The sequence below is a fragment of the Sus scrofa genome, chromosome 18 (genome assembly GCF_054392235.1).
Source record: "Sus scrofa isolate SSC_HxYL_T2T_F1_AM1 chromosome 18, Sscrofa_HxYL_maternal_Yorkshire_Landrace_v2.0, whole genome shotgun sequence".
In the NCBI taxonomy this organism is placed as follows: domain Eukaryota; kingdom Metazoa; phylum Chordata; class Mammalia; order Artiodactyla; family Suidae; genus Sus; species Sus scrofa.
The window spans coordinates 57,529,576-57,548,075 of record NC_139400.1 but is presented as its reverse complement, the minus strand read 5'-3'; the positions used below and the strand labels follow the sequence as shown (position 1 = coordinate 57,548,075).

General features: G+C 46.9%; 1 protein-coding gene across 18 annotated transcripts in view; it reads right to left on the bottom strand.

Annotated features, from left to right (window-relative positions):
* LANCL2 (LanC like glutathione S-transferase 2) overlaps positions 1–18,500 on the bottom strand; it is a 39,690-nt gene that overhangs the window by 6,575 nt on the left and 14,615 nt on the right. For 11 of the 18 annotated variants that reach the window (XR_014834149.1, XR_014834148.1, XM_021079344.2 and 8 more), the window contains 6 exons: positions 17,250–17,367; positions 10,144–10,351; positions 9,196–9,343; positions 7,693–7,839; positions 3,872–4,054; positions 2,274–2,450 (listed from right to left, as the gene is read on the bottom strand). Coding sequence is in view for 14 of the 18 variants with exons in the window: in XM_021079344.2 (XP_020935003.1) it covers positions 2,274–2,450; positions 3,872–4,054; positions 7,693–7,839; positions 9,196–9,343; positions 10,144–10,351; positions 17,250–17,367 (981 nt within the window). In the remaining 4 variants the exon portion in view is untranslated. Of the gene's footprint in view, positions 1–2,273; positions 2,451–3,871; positions 4,055–7,692; positions 7,840–9,195; positions 9,344–10,143; positions 10,352–17,249; positions 17,442–18,500 lie in introns of all 18 variants that reach the window. The other 7 variants (XR_014834151.1, XR_014834152.1, XM_085005726.1 and 4 more) reach the window with 3 other exon arrangements.

The following is an 18,500-nucleotide window of genomic DNA, read 5'->3' as shown; positions in this document are numbered from 1 at the left end:
GTGGAAGGTACCAGAAGGCTGTCAGGAGGACTGACGCAGAAACCTCACAGCCCAACGGTAACAGCCTCCCGCCTTTTCCGGGCGGCAGGTGCACCCCACATGGGAACACTGGTGCTCTGGCCTCAGCCGGTCCTCGCAGTTCACTCCCAGCCCCGCGCCGGACCGTGCAGCCCAAACCACGCTCCTGTCCCCATAGCTCCTCCGGCCCCGCCACCACTGACGGGCCACACTGCATCTCCGGAAATTTCCTTTGAGCTTCCTGACCCTTCCTTCTTATGCCTCTTCAATGGCTTTTAAAACATTATACTAAATTTCCTGTTTTTGCTTAAGCTAACGTATTTTTTGTCTGTGTACACCAAGAACCATAAGCAATAAACACAAAGACTATCAACTTTAGCACATGCAAATAAAACTCATGCTGCTTTCTGCCCTCCACGCCTGTTCTCTCGCTGGCTGTGTGATGCACCGTCGATCGGGTCTCCTTAGGCAGAGACAACGGGAGACTTCATACGTTTCCATCCTCGCTACATTTAAAAAACCCTCCAAATTCTGTGGGCTCAACATCCTCGTGTTTCTGAATCTCTTCTCTTAGTATCCCAGCCAATGCCTTGGTTTGTAACTCAACACTTCTCCTGTCAACTATTACACAACAATCTGGAGAAACCCGACCGCTACCTCGCCCACTCCCGTGACCTCGGCGACCCTGCTGAGGGGTCTGCACGTGAATCACAACCCTTGTGAAGCCCCGCCCTGCACATGAGGGCGGCCAGGTGTAACGAGAGCCCCCGGGGGATGGGCACCCCAGGCCTGTGCTCCTGCGTGACTGGTCTAGGGTGGCGTCTCGGCGTCCTTGTGAAGCTCCCCAGTGGGTGGAAGGTGTAAGCAAGGTTGAGGTCTACTGACGGAAGGGAAGCACGAGCTTGCTTTGGCCTTTGCCCCCTGACGTCATCTCCCCGCCTCCCCGGGCCCTGCCTCCCTGGCCCACCTGAAAGGCGCTCCATCTTCAGAAGAGAATGCCTCCCCGCCCATGAGGGCCTCCCGGTCCCCACATTAAAGCACTGGTGCTCTGGCCTCTTTACTCAACCACCTGCCACTGTCAGCACGCGTGGCCCCTCACCTCTCTGGCCCCATCCCCCGATCTGCTGCTGCGGCCACAGGAATGCCGCCGGGCCCCGGGGTGCTCGCCCCTCCAGCGTCCTGTGCTGGCTGCACTGCTCCCTCCCCACTGTGCTCAATTTCCCACCGTCCTCTAGGTCGGGTCCTGAGGCCCCACAAGCCCCGGCAGAGGCCTCTCTGTGAGTGTGAGCCCCATTCCACCTGGTCTGAGAAAAGGTTTCGTAACATAATAAATGCAAAGAGTAAGCCACCCCGAAGGTCTCCCTTTATCAAGGGCTACTGTAAACATTCTGGTGTGTGTTCTTCCAACCTTTCTTCCCGAGTCTCTAGAACTCTGTTTGTGAAACGTGTACAGTAATGAAAACACCAGCAAACACACACCGGGTCTGGCTTTGCACATTCACCGTCACACACTCGATGCACATGTGTTAGTTAGGTCTCCACTTGGTACCGGGCACTGTCCCAGGTACTGGGGCAGGGGCAGGACTGGGGCCAGCAAGAGCAGGCAGCCCATGCACTAGGGTGCACCACACCCAGGGCAAGCAGGGACACGTGGCGCGTGACCGAGTGGCTCTGCGGAGTCCCTGGGGAGACCTCAGAGGCCCCCTCCACAAACAGCATACTCCCACATTCTGGAGCTGGGAAAGGCCAAGAGCCACCAGGCAGATTTCGGGGGCGCCTGAAGCACTCCCACCCCAAGGAGAGTGGGCAGCGCGGCCATGGGGTGGAGGGTGGGGTGAGGTGGTGGAGAAGCAGGTGGGGGCTGAGGCACACGGGGCTCTCCAACTGGGGGGGTGGGGGGGCCTAGTCACGGGGCAGCGGGAAGGCCCTGGAGGGTTGTAAGCAGGGGCAACTACGGATGCTGTGCCCACTATCTCAGTTAATTCTTCTTGGAACACATTTTTACCGATGAGGAAACTGAGGCTTCAAGAGGGGGCGCCCCAAAGCCATAAAGGCGGGCATCCTAACGGGTCCTGGGACTTCAGACGGATGGCCATCCCTCAGTCCCTGGTAGAGAGGGGACCGCCATGGCACAGGGCGCCAGGGACAAGGCTGCACGGGAGAGACGGTGGGGTCGGGAGAGTCGCCTGCGAGGAAGGAGAGCACTGTGCCTGCTTTGGGGGGTTCGGGAGCTGCTTGCACAGAGATGGCCCCACCTTGCAAGCTCGGTAGAGGTACTTCTTGTCCTGCGTGAGGCGGTAAAGGGAGAGGAAGGAGTAGCCGTTGCCCGCAGTCCCGTGGCAGATGCCGTAGCCCTTGCGCAGCAGGCCCCGCTGCCAAATCACGTCGCTGCACTCCACGGCGTCCCTCAGGTACTTCTCCTCCTTAAACACCTGCGCAGGGAGGAACAAGGCGGTGCTGGAGTTCCCTTGTGGCTTAGTAGGTTAAAGACCTGACACAGCGTCCCTGAGGATAAAGGTTTGATCCCTGGCCTCGCTCAGTGGCTGAAGGATCCAGTGCTGCTGTGGCTGTGGTGTAGGCTGCACCTGCAGCTCCGCTTCAACCCCTAGCCCAGGAAATTCCATATGCCACAGGTGCAGCCCTAAAAGGAAAAACAGAAAATAAAAAAATTCTGAACAATTAGTCTAAATTATGGTGATAATTCCCCACAATTTTCCTAAACAATTTAGAATCACGAAAGGAAACTAAGACTGAGCCCCAGATCAGTTCTTCTTTAATTTTCAGGGAGACACACGAATTCCGCCCCAGTGATTCCATTTATTTCTGCCAAACCAAGAGACTGTGCCAAAACACTAATCAGTCATTGTGGTGACAGCTGTATACTTTGGTGTATCAAGTGTCAATCTCCAACATCAACTACTACAGATAAAAATGCATTAAAAGAAACATAAAATTGCAAAAGAAGCTTTCAACCTATATGGTAGTTCTGAGTCCAGGAGAGAAATCAACAGGACTTTTAATATTGTGCCCCAAAGATCTAGGGTCTGCTACACTTGATCAGCAAAGGTACCGCCCATTTTCCTAGAATCCCCCATGTGGGTAAAAATTCGAATGCCACATCTCTCTCTCATAAATTATTTTGTGATCATTTTGATTTTAAACTCAAATTTATTTATTTATTTTTATTTATTTGTCTTTTTCTTTAGGGCCACACCCATGGCATATGGAGGCTCCCAGGCTAGGGGCAAATCGGAGCTACAGCTGCCGGCCTCCACCACAGCCACAGCACCACAGGATCTGAGCCAAGTCTGTGACCTACACCATAGCTCATGGCAACGCCGGATCCTTAACCCACTGAGTGAGGCCAGGGATCGAACCTGTGTCCTCATGGACGCTAGTTAGCTCTGTTCCCACTGAGCCATGACGGGAACTCCTGAACTCAAATTTAAAAGCTCCTGAATCATCATTATCATCAACTTTGAGCAATAAGCCTTGCTTAGGTTTATTCAAGCAAGGAAATGAGATGATGTGAAGTCAAACAAAAGGCATTTTGGTTAAATACCTACTGCGTCATTGGACATTCATCCTTATTAGAATATAAGTCACTGCTATGCTATGCTAGCATCCAGGTTTTCTTTGGTACATGAATATGATTCCTGCTAAAACACCCACACCTACACTTTTAGCTCTGGCTACAGTGGTGGCGAACAGTAAAATAAAAACACCTTCTGTTTACTAGTAAAAACATGAATTTTAAAAGGTTTCCAGTTTTCAAGCAAATGTGCTTATACCAAGACCAAGCTGAAACCTTAGCAGAGAAGTGCATCTGAGCAGCAGCAGCGGCAGGACTGACCTTGTACGCCTGCATGAGCGTGTGGATGACGCCGGGCGCCCCGTGGCACCAGTGTACCAGGCGGTCTGTCTCGTTGCTTAACGAGGATGGGTAGTTTCCGGATCGGAACCTTTTGTGGCGCATGTAGTCAATACTAGGCTTCACCATCTCTGTCAAGGTTTCTTGGTCCACTTTTGCTGCTGGCTTTAAACAAATAAAAACAAAATATTTTTCTGTAAGTTTTTTCCCCAAAAACCTCTGCATCGTGGCTAATTAGGATCAAAGACCTAGAATACTGAGGAGCGTCTACACTTAGAATTAATTCACTTCTCCGGTTACTCAAGGCCTGGGCAGACCTGTTGATGCTGCAGGTGACACCGAGGGGTGTCTGCTGGAGAATTCCCTCTTGCTCAGGGTGGGCCTTCAAGTGACCGGATGAGGCCCACATTGTGGAGAGCAAACTTCTTTACTGAAAATCCACTTTAACGTGCATCTCACCAAACACACACTCACAGAAACACCTGGAGTAATGTCTGACCAAATATCTGAGCACCACAGCCCCAACAAGTTAACTCATAAAATTTACCACCACAGGAGCTCCTTCGTGGCTCAGCGGGGTAAGGATGCGGTGTTGTCACTGCTGCGGCTCTGGTTACCACTGTGGTGCAGGTTCGATCTCTGGCCCAAGAACTTCTGCGTGCTGCAGGCATGGCCAAAACAGCAAAGACAGTAACCATCACAGACAGCAGCTAACTTTGTTATGGGGACTCTCATATCTTCAAAAAAATTTTTTTTTCTTTTTTTGGCTGCCCCTGCGGCATATGGAAATTCCTGGGCCATGGATCAAATCTGAGCCAGAGCTACCACCTAAGCCGCAACTGCAGGATACTGGGTCCTTAACCCACTGTGCCGGGCCGGGGAGCAAACCGGCACCTCCACAGAGACAAGCCAGACGATTAACCCACCGTGCCACAGCGGGAACTCCTATAAATCAGGGTGCTGGGGTGGGAGACAGGCTGTGGCAGCAGGGAGGTCTCCCCACCGACCGTGTGGACAGTCGTGAAGCCCCGCTGCCAGTTCTGTGCTTCCCTTCACCTCGCCTCTACGCCTGGCGTGCTGGAGCTAACAGAACTGGCTCGATTCCCCAGACCACCTCTGCTGTCTCCAGTCACCTCCCTGCAGGGTGACCCCACTGCAGAGGTCCAGCTAGGCCACCAAAGACAGCGGCCCAGACCTCACCCCCACCCAAACACCAGACTGGCACCGCCTTCAACGGCACACGGCACTTTCTCTCTTTTTTTAAAATTCCCTTTTTGGCCATACCCGAAGCATACGGAAGTTTCCGGGCCAGGAATCGAATCTGGGCCACAGCCTTGACCTATGCCGACGCTGTGGCAGCACTGATTCTTAACTCTCTGAACCCATGCCACGGCTGCAGAGACCACACTCGATCTTTCACCCACTGTGCCACAGCAGGAACTCCGGCACATGGAGCTCCACCTTCCTGAGCGCTGGGGTTCTGCAGGACCAACCGGCTTGCTCCTGGCTGGCATCCTCCTCAGACAGCTGGTACCATCAATCTCTGTCCTGTTGGGTCACCTACAGTCCCTTCATCTGTTCTCAGCCTACATGTTTGTCAGGTGGGGCTCCAGAAGTCTCTGAGTCTCATCAAAGAAGCTGGGTGTCTGTCTTCCTGGTTTTGAGATGATTTTCAAAAGGCAACTCTCTTTATCCTGTCATCGTGAAAGTGGAGTTCTGTTTAAGTGATATTCTGAAAGTTTCTGTTTATGCTGTTCTGAGCATAATGAAACCAAGCATGGAGCCACTGCACCCCCAGGCTGGCACCAGGCTCGATGCCAAGGAGGGGTGTGGGCGGCCGGCCCTCTGAGACCAGCTCTGGCACAGCGCTGCTTAGTGACCACGAGGACACAGCTTAACAGGATCCTTATTCAACAGTGTTTCCCTGTTTTCCACTTTAAGAGCCAATGAGCTGAAAATGTTATGATTTGTGACTCTCTCAAGGAACCCCGTAATAGCTAAAAAATTAGGTTTATTTTTTAATAAACCTAAAGCTAAATTAGCTTATTTTTTATTAATGTGATTCTCATTTGATTACATTTCTCCTAAAGGTATTACCACTTTAAAAAAAAAAAAAAAGGTTCAAAAGCCACTGTTAAAACAATTATTTGGGAAAATAAAGAAAAATGGAGCGTCTACCAACCGTCCAGAATAACACCGTCATTTTTAAAGGAAGTATGGAGTTCTGGTTATTTTGGAAATGTGTGCCCACACTATAAACAAACTTCACAAATTGGAATGTAGGCATTGTTTATTTTCTACAATAAACAAAGATATCTAATCACTGTAAAAGGAAGTTTCGGTCCCGTGCAGATACGACCACCTACTTTCTCTAGTGAGTAGCAGCATGATGCAGAAGATTTTTTTTAAAAAAGGAATTTTTAAGTAAAAAATTTAAAAGGACTATAATGGGCTTTTACTTAAAAAGATCTAAATGTGAATCCACGCTCCCAGACTCACTAGCGTTGCAGTTTTCACAAGTTTATTGAGCGCTGTTACGGGTATGAGAGAACAAAGAAAGGCTTAATGGGAAAGAAAAAAGTGCAGCTAGACCTTGTTTTACTGTTCTTTTCTTTATTGCGCTTCATTTGATTTTTTTTTAAACAAATGGAAGGTCTGTGGCAACCCCCGAATCAGGCAAGTCTATCGTCATCATTTTTTCAACATCGATTGCTCATTTTTTATCACCATGAAACATTCTGGTCATTCTAGCAGTATCTCACACTTTCTCATTGTTTTTATTGTATCTGTTAGGGTCATCTGTCATCAGTGATCTCTGATGTTACTACTACAAAGAGATTACAATTCACTGAAGGCTCAGGATGGTTAAGCATTTTTTAGCAATAAAATATTTTAAAATTCAAGTATATACATGTGTTTTAAAGATGACGCTATTTATTGCACACTTAAGAGACCACACTATAGTGTAAACAACGTTCTATATGCAATGGGCAGGGACTCACTTCACTGTGGTATCGGCTTCACCGAAGTGGTCAGCAACTGAGCCGTGACGTCTCTGAGGCCTGCTTGCAGGCTGCACATGGGCAGAGAAGGGACCTGCAGGCCATAAGGCCGGAAGCAGGTGAGGCAACATTTGGGGTATGGTCTTTGCTTGGCGGAAGAATCAGTATCTAATTCAGCAGATGTCAGGGATGATTCAGAGACAAGAGCACAGCCACAGCAACAAACCAGTTAAAAATTTTGAACACAACTGACAGCAAGCTGGGGGAATCTGAATACCAAAAGGTCTTTGCCCTTGTCTGGATTCTAGAAGGCCTTTCTGCTCCTTGAAGGTTTTCCTCTATTAAAAGAGCAGGAGATGGAGTTCCTGCTGTGGTGCACTGGGTTAAGAATCCAACAACACCAGCTTGGGTCTCTGCAGGTTCAATCCCTGGCTTGGTGCAGTGGGTTAAGGATCTGGCGTTGCTGCAGTTGTGGTGTACATTGCAGGTGTGGCCCGGATTCAATCCCTGGCCTGGGAACTTCCAAATGCCATGGGTGAAGCCATAACATAATTTAAAAAGAGCAGGAGGACATGGTGAAGTGTGGGCAACAGACACCTAACCCAGCACAGAACTGCACACGGGACGTGCTCACGGCTCAGGGCTTGGGGACCACACAGAGCTCAAGGACCATGACTCAGAGAAGGACCCTTGTTTCAGGGGCTGCCCACTTGGTCTGCAGCACGCTTTCAGTCCCAGGTCCCATCCGAGCTAACTCTGCGGAATGTAGCTACTGCATCAGTACTGCAGAGGCTCGCTCACCTGCATTAGCATGTAGTAGATCCCAGCCATGCCATGGGCGGCTCCGACGTACTGCTTCCTGTGCCACTGGTACAACAGGGGGCAGCGCTCGGCCTTCCTTTCTTCCTTTGACAAAGTCTTGCCCGAATCAATAATAGCATCGACCACCTACAGAGGCGAGACGGCTTAAGTCTAAAAACTTACACGCAGTCTGTTCTAGTCTAATTAACAGTAACATATGCCTTTAGAGAGATTACGTAACCTAAAATCTTTACGGTCTGTAGCCAACACTGCTGTCTTCAATTTATAAATACGTACATACACACAGGCAGAGAGAAATCAGAAGATGATGTCGGAGCAGAAAAGTATATTAAGAAGTAGAACCAAGAAATCAAAAGGTCTTTGTATGAACAGGTTACTGGAGCCCCAGAAACCTTCCTATGAAAACTACCCCACACGACTTAGTTGCTCCGTAGCTTCAATGTTTTCCCCGGAAGACTGGCAAGTATAGCTGGTCCTCCGTATCTGCCGTGGGTTCCTTACCCACAGATTTAATCAACCTCTGATCAAAAATATTGGGAAAAAATCCCAGAAAGTTCCACAAAGCAGAACTTGAATTTGCTGCTCATGGGCAGTGGTTTACATAGCATTTGCAGGGTGCAAGGTATTCGAAGTAACCTGGAGAAGATTTAAAGTCCAGGGAGGTCGTGCAGTTTACACACAAACACTGCACCCCTTTATGGAAGGGACTTCAGCATCCCGGGATTTTGGTGTCTGAGGGGCGGTCCTGGAGCCTCTCCCCAGCGGGTGCTGAGGGAGGACCCTTCATCTCCCAGGCGGGAGGAACTGGCTTCACTGATGAAAGGCTAAGGAAATGAGGTCTGTTACAGGGTTTCAGATCAAAAGAAGAGTATCACATCGGTAACGACGAGGCAGCCAAGACACTAAATGTTTCCCCACGTCCTCTCCCCCTGCGCCCTCCCGGGAGCAGTGCTCCGAAGCTTTCGCCAGGCACCTGGCTCCGGGGGTACAGACACCTGCACACAACCATCCGGCTGCGGTGCGGAAGTGGGAGGTGGGCAACTTCGAGTTCTCGGCCTTCGAAGGAAGCTGCTCACCAGCCACTTCCTCACCGGGCCCCTGGCTGAGGGCGCTCGGCTCACTCTGGTCACGCGGACAAGGGCACGGCCCCAGGATAAGGCGGAACCAGACAGACGAAGGGCGTCCCCAGCGCGGCTGCCCGGACTGCCTCCCAGTTCAGACGCCTCAAGGAAAGGAAAGAGACATTCTCTCTTTACGAAGCTGCTGTTTGCTTCGAGTAAAAACAGGTGAATGAACACAGGCCTAAATTAAAAGAAAAACCTTCCCTGGGGGGAAAAAACGGGAGCTATTTATCATTTTACGAGCGATCTTGGGCAAGGACTCCTCCTAGAAGCAGAGTCCGTCCAGGCACCGCGGTAACTGGGTGCTGGCAGGCGGCTGCGCGGGGGACGGGACCCGGCGGCGGGCGCGCTCCCTCGGTACCTCTTTGATGGCTGATTCGCACACGGCGCCCGGACCCATCTCCGTGTTCACATAGAGCAAGGCGTACAGGTAGCCCGCGCGGCCGAAAAGCAGCTCATCGGGAAGGTCCGAGTCGCGGCAGACGATGGTTCTCTGGAGCTGCAGGAGTCTGCCCAGCAAGAAAAACTCTGTTTTCCCAGCCAATGTCTAAAACGTCTCTTCCTGGAACTGTAACCAACCCTACGACTCTAGGAATTCTCTCTTATTATTTGGAATTTAAAACTGATTTTAAAAAATCCCCCCCCAAAAAAAAGGAAAACAAAAACTCCCCCCTACAAAACCAAACAAAAACATCTCCCAGATATCAAAATCAATAATAAAAGATCTTTCTGTTCAAAAGTTCCACATTTATATCTAAAAAGTATAAGATATAATCCAGAATTACAATAAAGTGATTTAAAATCTTAACGAAATGTTACTAAAATGTAGCCAATGCTTGGAAATGAGCTTGAGTCACCCCATCTCTAATGAAGATAAACAGACAAGCAAGTGTTGGACACTCTACTAGACCACGGCAGTGAGCCCTGATTTTTGCTGCTTCAAAAGAGAACCTAAACCAATAGGTGAAACAATTCACCAACTGTTCCCTAACAACTGAACCTAAGAATAACTTAGTTACTAGAGTGAATCCAAGGCATATAAGCAAACTTTCATTCACTGAAGGCAACCAAAGATTACTTAGGAAAAAACATGCTGTATTCCTCCCTCAAATGAAGGCAAACACGTGCCTGGACAGAAAGGGAGCCTATGATCCCACCATTATTTATGCTCAAGATTATTATACACACTCTTCACTTCTTGCAAAGATCTGTTTGCAAAAGTAGATGAATTAAAAAACAAATTCATTTTTGAGTATCCTTCTATAAGACTGAGAAGTTGGAGGAAATACTTCCAGTTTTAAAAACTCACTTTGTGATGCATTCCTGGGACTCGCCATCACTTTTGAGTTTGTGATACACCACAGCTCCGACAGCCAGGGGCCCGGCATCTCCACAGAGGAAAGTGACCCTCCGGCCGTTCAGATTCCGAAGTGTTCTTTTTACGTAATCCAGGGATCGGAGCAGATAGTTCTGGTCACATGTGACCCGGTACAATTGAAGGTACAAAAGGGCTATGCCTGGAATAATTCCCCACCCCAAAGAAAAGCATTACTACTGCCTTTTCTTTTTACCTTGAACACATTATAAAAATCTACATAAAAAATCTACATAAAGCCTGTGTTTCAAATGACAGGATATGCTTCTTAAAAATGGAGAAAAAGAAGAATGCAGGGTAGAAAAAAATTAAAGCAAGTTTAAATGTATTCCTTTTTTTTTTTTTTTAAATGGCAGTACCTGCAATACATGGAAGTTCCCAGGCCAGGAGTCAAATTGGAGCTGCAGCTGCTGGCCTACGTCACAGACACTCTAACATCACATCTGAGCCACACTTGTGACCTAAGGCAACGCTGGATCCTTAACCCACTGAGCAAGGCCAGGGATTGAATCCACATCTTCGAGCAGACAACGTCAAGTCCCTAACCCACTGAGCTACAATGGGAGCTCCTCCATTGTTTCCTTAGTCTCTCTTTCACTTACTTCTGCTCGGATCTTTATGATTTCTCTCCTCTATTAACTCTGGGTTTTGTTTTCTCTAGTAGCTTTAGGCATAAGGTTGGGTTGTTTTCTGGAGATATTTACTGTTTTCCTGAGGTAAGGCTGTATCACTATAAAATTCCCTCTAGGAACTGCTTTTGCTGTATCCCAAAAATTCTGGATTATTGTGTTTTCCTTTCCATTTGTCTCTAGGTATTTTTCAATTTCCTCTTTGATTTCTTCAGTGATCACATTGGCTGTTCAGTAGTGTATTGTTTAGTATCCACATGTTTGTGTTTTTTGCAGGTTTTTTTCCTGCAGTTGATTTCTAATTTCATGGCATTGTGATCAGAAAAGATGCTTGATATAATTTCAGTTTTCTTAAATTCACTGAGGCTTGCTTTGTGGTCCAGGCTGTGATCTATCCTAGAAAATGTTCTGAATGCACCTGAAAAGAATGCATATTCTGCTGCTTTTAGATGGAGTGCTCTATAAATATCAATTAAGTCTACCTGGTCTAATGTGTCTTTTTTTTTTTTTTTGGGTCTTTTTTTGCTGTTTCTTGGGCCACTCAAGGGGCATATGGAGGTTCCCAGGCTAGGGGTCCAATCGGAGCTGTGGCCGCTGGCCTATGCCAGAGCCACAGCAACACGGGATCCGAGCCGCGTCTGCAACCTACACCACAGCTCACAGCAACGCCAGATCCTTAACCCAATGAGCAAGTCCAGGGACCGTACCCGCAACCTCATGGTTCCTAGTTGGATTCGTTAACCACTGCGCCACAATGGGAACTCCTAATGTGTCATTTTTAAGGCCTGTATTTCCTTATTCATTTTCTTTCCGATCTATCCACTGATATATGTGGGGTGTTAGAAGACTGATGATTTCTCTCTTTATGTTCATTAATATTTTCCTTATATATTGAGGTGCTCCTATGTTGGTTATATTTACAATTGTTTTATCTTCTTGGATTGATCCTTTGATCAGTATGTAGTATCTGTCTTTGTCTCTTGTAACAGTCTTTATTTGAAAGTCTACTTTGTCTAATATTAAGTATTTCAACTCTGGCTTTCTTTTGATTTCCATTTGTGTGAAATACTTCTTCCATCCTCTTACTTTCTGCATGTATCTGTGTATGTCTCTAAATCTGAAGTGGGTCTCTTGTAGGCAGCAGATATACAGGTCTTGTTTTTGTATCCACTCAGCCAGTCTGTATCTTTTGGTTGGAGCATTTAGTCTGTTTACATTTAGAATAACTATCACTATGTATGTATGTTCCTACTGCCATTTTGTTAATTGTTTTGAATTTCCTTTTGTAGGTCTCCCCGCCAGCGCCCGCAAATTTCTTCGTTTTCTCCTGTGGTTTGATGACTATCTTTAGTGTTATGGAATCCTTTTTCTTTTTTGTGTGTATAGCTATTACAGACTTTTCTAGTTTTCCAGTTACCACGGGCTTTTTCCACATGAGTCTATATGTGATTGTTTTAAGTTGCTGACTTCTTAATTGCGAATGTATTTTTAAAACCTTGCATTTATTAATCCCCCTTTCATGACTACTGTTTTTGATATCATATTTTGGATCAAACTGTTTTGTATATCTCTTAATGCTTACTGCAGATATACGTGATTTTTATCATTTTTGTCTTTTAACCTCCCTACTAGCTTTGCATGTGGATGTCTTCCTAATGTCACTGCAGGTTTGCCCTTACCAGTGAGCTCTTCCAGTCTGTAATCTTCTTGTTTCTAGTTGTGGCCTTTTCTTTTCTGCCTAGAGAAGTCCCTTTAGCATTTGGTGTAAAGCTGATTTGGTAGTGCTGAATTCTTTTAGCTTTTGCTTGTCTGTAAAGCTTTTGATTTTTCCATCAAATCTGAGTGAGGGCCTTGCCGTGTGGAGGATTCCGGGTGCAGGGTTTTTTTTTTTTTTTTTTTTTTTTCTTTCATCATTTTAAGTACACATGTCACTCCCTTCTGGACTGCAGAGTTTCTGCTGAAAAATCAGCTATTGGCCTTGTAGGAGTTCCCTTGAATGTTATTTGTTGGTTTCCCCTTGTTGTTTTTAATATTCACTCTTTCATTTTTGTCATTCTGATTATAATGTGTTGTGGTGGATTCCTCTGTGGGTCAATACCACATGGGACTTTTTGTGTTCCTGGACTTGGGTGACTGTTTCTGTGCCCAGGTTAGGGAAATTTTCAGCCAATGTCTCTTCAATTATTTTCTCAGCCCCCCCTTCTTCCGGGACCCCTATAATGTGACTATTATCATGCTTGATGTTGTCACAGAGATGTCAAACTGTCCCCAATTCTTTACATTCCTTTTCCTGTTTGGTGGCAGTGACGTCCACCACTTTGTCCTCCAGCTCACTGATGCAATCTTCTGCCTCATTTAGTCTACTACTGGTTCCTTCCAGTGTATCTTCCATTTCCGTTACTATATCCATTAATTCTGTTTGGTTATTCTTTAAATTTTCTAATTCTTTGCTAAAAAACTTCAAATTTCTCACTCTGTGCATCCATCCTCCCAAGTTACTGGATCATCCTTATGCTCACCACTCGGGATGCTTTCTCAGGTAGCTGCCCATCTCCACATCAGTGAGTTCTTCTGTTCTTTTATCTTGCTGCTTCATCTGTAACATATTTCTCTGTTGCCTCATTCTGTCTGAATTGCTCTTTGCATCTTTATGGTGTGATAGGTTGGTTACCTATCTCGACTTTGGAGAAGTGGCCCTCTACAGGAGATGTTCTACATGTCCCAGCAGTGCACTCCTTTCTTGTCCCCTAGGCCCAGGGGCCAGCTGATCCCAGGGCAGGGTCTGGCCTGTGTTTGTGGACTTGGTCTGAAGCTGTGAGACTGTAGTTTTCTTACTTCTGCTGTCTGCCCACTGGTGAGTGAGGCTGGCCTAGAGGCTTGTTCAGGCTTCCTGGTGAGCAGAGCTGGATCTTGGCCCTCTGGTAGGCAAGGTCATGTCCAGGGGCGAGTCTAGAGTTAGCTGTAGGTTCAGGAAGTCTTTAGGCAGCCTGTCTGCTGATTGGTGGGGCTATATCCCCACCCAGTTTGTTGTTTGACCTGAAGTGTCCCAGTACTGGAGCCAAAATGTTAGCCTCCAGGACAGCGCATGCAGATGAATGCTCCCCAATATATCCTCCACCAGTGTCTATCTCCCCCCCCCCGGAGGGGGAATTTGGGGGCACAGACACCCTCTGCCTCCCCAGGAGACCCTCTAAGACCAACAGGTAGGTCTGGCCCAGACTCCTATCAAATTACTGCTTTTACCCTTGGTGTGCATGAGACTTTGTGTGTACCCTTTAAGGGCGAAGCTTCTATTTCCCCCAAATTTGTGGAGCTCCTGCAATCTAACCACAATGACCTTCAAAGCCAGATGCTCGGGGGGCTCCTCTTCCTAGAGCAGGAAGACGTGGGGTTCAGAACTCTCACTCCTGTGGGAGAACCTCTGTGATATAATTCAGTTCGTGGGTCTCCAACCCAGGGGTATGGGAGTTGATTATACTGCAAGTTCATTTCTTCTACCGGACCTGTGGTTCCTTCTTTATGCCTTTAGCTGCAGAAGGTCTTTTCTAGTAGGTTTCAGTCTTTTTCTACAATGGCTGCTCTGCAGATTGTTGTGATCTTGGGGTGCTCCTGAGAAGGGGTGAGCTCAGGGTCCTTCTCCAAGATCTTGGCTGCTCTCGCGTGGGCTGTTTTGTCAGACATCTCTAGCTACGCTTACTCTGTGCATATAGATGTATCCTTCCCCTTCATCTCCAGTGCATGGGGTTTCTGCCACCGTGCCCAGTACACTGCCGAAGCGTACCACTAAATCAATGACGAACTGCTTTTCTTGCTTGTTTGCTTGTTCTCCCCCAAAGAAACCATCAGTGGCACTTCTCATAATGACCAGCAGAGGTCAGTGTGAGAACACAGTGGCTACAGATAAGCAGGTGGGTGGGAGGGCCTCTTCTACTGGGGATCCTGTTAAAATTCAGGTTCTGGAGGTTCTTAATTTCATTAAAGTGTGTTTCTGTTTTCTTTGGTCTTTTTTTTTTTTTTTTTTTAGGGCCGTACCCATGGCACATGGAGGTTCCCAGGCTAGGAGCTGTAGCCTCTGGCCTACACCACAGCCACAGCAACATCAGATCCAAGCTGCATCTGCAGCCTACACCACAGCCCACGGCAATGCCAGATCCTTAACCCACTGAGTGAGGCCAGGGATCAAACCTGTGCCCTCATGAATGCTAGTCAGATTTATTTCCACTGAGCCCTGACACAGGAATTACTATTTCTGTTTTCTTTAAGCTCATGAGCTCCTTCAAAAAACTAACTTGAATTCTTTATCAGGCAAACCCTAAGTCTCTACTTCTGTGGGAGTGGTTTTTGGAAAGTTATTTCATTATAGGATTATAAATTATTTCTGGTGTTATGTTTCCTTAGTTTTTTCCTGTTCCTTGAAGTCTTGTGTTGCTGTCTTAGCATCTGAAGATGGAGCCACCTCCTCCAGTCTTTCCTGACAACCTTAAGGAAAGAAAGGCCTTTTCTCAGCCTTACCAGGGATTCTCAGACTTTCTTAGACTTTATCTGTGAATATGCCCGCTCCATACTTCCCATTCCCTGTTAGGGAGAATTCTTGAGACTGTATACCTTCTCCTGATTCCACAAAGCCAGGCTGAGGGCTGAGAGCCTCCTATTTACTTTCTCGAGGGCAGTGAGGGATGCTCAAGGGTGTATGCTTTCTCTCAATTTTGCGGAGTTGAGCCAGTTTTCTGCCTTATGCTCACTAACTGTCCACAAGGCTTGCACACCACTCCCCTCGGGGCACACACAGTGATGGGGTGGGTCAGTGTGTGGGTGAGGAACACACACAATGTTGGTGGTGACTCTGGGTCACCTGGAAGGATCCCTCAGTGAGGTGTCCGCAGTGACTCATGGGCAGGCTTCCTGATGGAGTCTGCAAAGTGGGTCTATCTCTGGGCTCTCTGTTCTTTCCTATTCTTCCACCAGTACTACACTGTTTTGATTACTGTAACTTTACAAAAAGTCTTAGAGTCAGATAGTGTCAGTCCCAAGTGCATTCTTCTTCCCCAGCCCTCTCCGAACGCAGAGGGGAGCGGCATGACTGGGGGCAAGGGGCAGCCAGAGCTGGGAGTCAAATCGGAGCCTCCTCAGGACCGGGTCCTCCTGGAGTTTTTTAACTCTCATATTTGCCTGTAGAAATTAATTAATTACAGTTTAGGAGTTCCCAGCGTGGCGCAGCGGAAACGAATCCGACTAGGAACCATGAGGTTTTGGGGTTTGATCCCTGGCCTCGCTCAGTAGGTTACGGATCCGGTGTTGCCGTGAGCTGTGGTGTAGGTCACAGACGTGGCTTGGAACTGGTGTTGCTGTGGCTCTGGCGTAGGCTGGCAGCAGGAGATCTGATTCGACCCCTAGCCTGGGAACCTCCATACGCCGTGGGTGCGGCCCTATAAAGACAAAAGACAAAAAAAAAAAAAAAAAAAAAAATAAGTACAGTTTAACGTCCTGTGGTGGTTTCTTCTTATAGGTGTCTGCTCCAGTAAACTGTGATTTTCTCAATGTCCCTCTCTCTTCTATTTTTGGTGCAGCCATTTGTCCTGTGACCCCACATCATGCTGATTTTTAGTATGTTCAGCTTTTCACCTTTTAGGACAGAATGGCAACTTCTAAACTCCTGACATGTCACACCAGAAATTGGAAGTCTTTTCTTTTCTTCTTTTCTTTTTTTTTTTTGCTGTGCCCAGAGCATATGGAAGCTCCTGGGCCAGGGATCAAACTCGCCCCTCAACAGCGACCCAAACCACTGCAGTGACAGCACTGGATCCTTAACCCGAAGTGACACAAGAGAACTCCAATTTAACTCTGGTTTTGTTTTGATTTTTCTTTTTTTCCTTTTTATGGTATTGTATTTTCTGAGGTGTCAGTTCTTTCTTCAATCCCTTGCAAATACACTTTATCACAAAGGTCAAAGACACAAAAGCAAAAAAAACAAAACAAACAAAAAAAACTGACCTTAGAGCAAGTTTGCTCTTATTACACATTTTCAAAAAAGGCTATGCATTAGGTCAGGTAATTAGTGTTACAAAAAGTCTCATGGCATTCAAGCTTCAAGCAGGGAGAGTTTCTTTAAAAATAAAACTATAACGTATCTCATCAATGAAGATAGTTCAAGACGTCTTTTAAAGTGTATAAAATTTTGTCACTTTTTAATTTTTATTTTTATTTTGCTGTACCTGTAACATGTGGAAGTTCCCGGGCCAGGGATGGAACCCACACCACGGCAGCAACCCAAGCCACTGCAGTGACAACACTGAATCCTCAACCGGATACCACACAGGGGCACTCCAAAAATTTTGTCATTTTAAAAGAAGAAAAGTTCAAATCCAAGTCTTACATATCATAATGCCAGTTACTTACATCCCATGGCCTTACCTGTCCAACCCGTGTAAGCAGAGCAATCGTGCGGATCAGCTGTCTTCAGCCCTTCTTCCATCTGCTGTAGAAGATCTTTGATTTTGCTCTGGATCCGCCTTGTGAAATTATGAATGATCTGAGAACCAAAAGAAGCCATAAATTTAAATTGCACAAGGAGTTCCCATGGTGGTGCAGCGGAAATGAATCCGACTAGGAACCATGAGGTTACAGGTTCAATCCCTGGCCTCGCTCAGTGGGTTAAGGATCCGACGTTGCCATGAGCTGTGGCGTAGGTTGTAGACATGGCCAGGATCTGGCATTGTTCTGCTTGTGGCAATAGGCCAGCAGCTGCAGTTCCAATTCGACTCCTGGCCTGGGAACTTCCATATGCCACAGGCTTGGCCCTAAAAAGAAAAAAAGAAACAGAAAAAAAGGAGGAGACAGACAGATTTGACCACACAAACATAAGAAAGATGATTTAAAAATTAATGACAAGGGGGAAATATATGCCATACAAAATACTCTAGAGAAGACTATATAATAATACAGAAATGTAGCTGGAATTTCCGATCACTCAGCAATCAAAGAAATGTAAATAAGTGCCTACTACGGTCTGCGTATCAGATTAACAAATAATAATAAGAAAAATTCACATTAAGTCCCAAAGCTGCTAGGAGCTATATAAACAAGTATGCTTACTCACTGCTGGTGATCCTTCTCAAGGAAAATTTATCAATATTCTCAAACATGCTGCTGACAGTGTTGTCCAGACCTTCCTGCCTTGGACAATTGTGAAATCGCTAGTTGCTACGTCAACTGTTAAGGTGTATTCAAGTGTCAGTGTGTTTGTGAAATTTTTTCTTTCTCCCTTTAGTTCTATCCTCTTTTTCCCCTTTGGTGTCTCTGTAGATCTGTTATTTGGCATAGACGAATTCGGGATTGTTACGGCTCCCGAGGCTCCTTCTTATCAAGAATCGTCCCTCTACGGGACTACGGGGAAGACAGACGGTTTCTTGTCACCAGACGGTTCGGGCTCTCAGGGCAAATTTTGCTGAAACTTGGGATTCTGGACCAACAGCAACCTTAGAAGTTAAATGACAATTGTATACATGTGAAACCTCCAGAGACATTTTTGTAACCCGGGGAGGGATGTGTCCACACTTCAAAGGCAGATGAGAGCCTGGAGCAGGGCGACACTTCCCGGTGGGAGAAGTGAAGACAAACGGGCCCTTTTCAGGCGGAGATTGACTGACATTCCAAAGCCAGTTA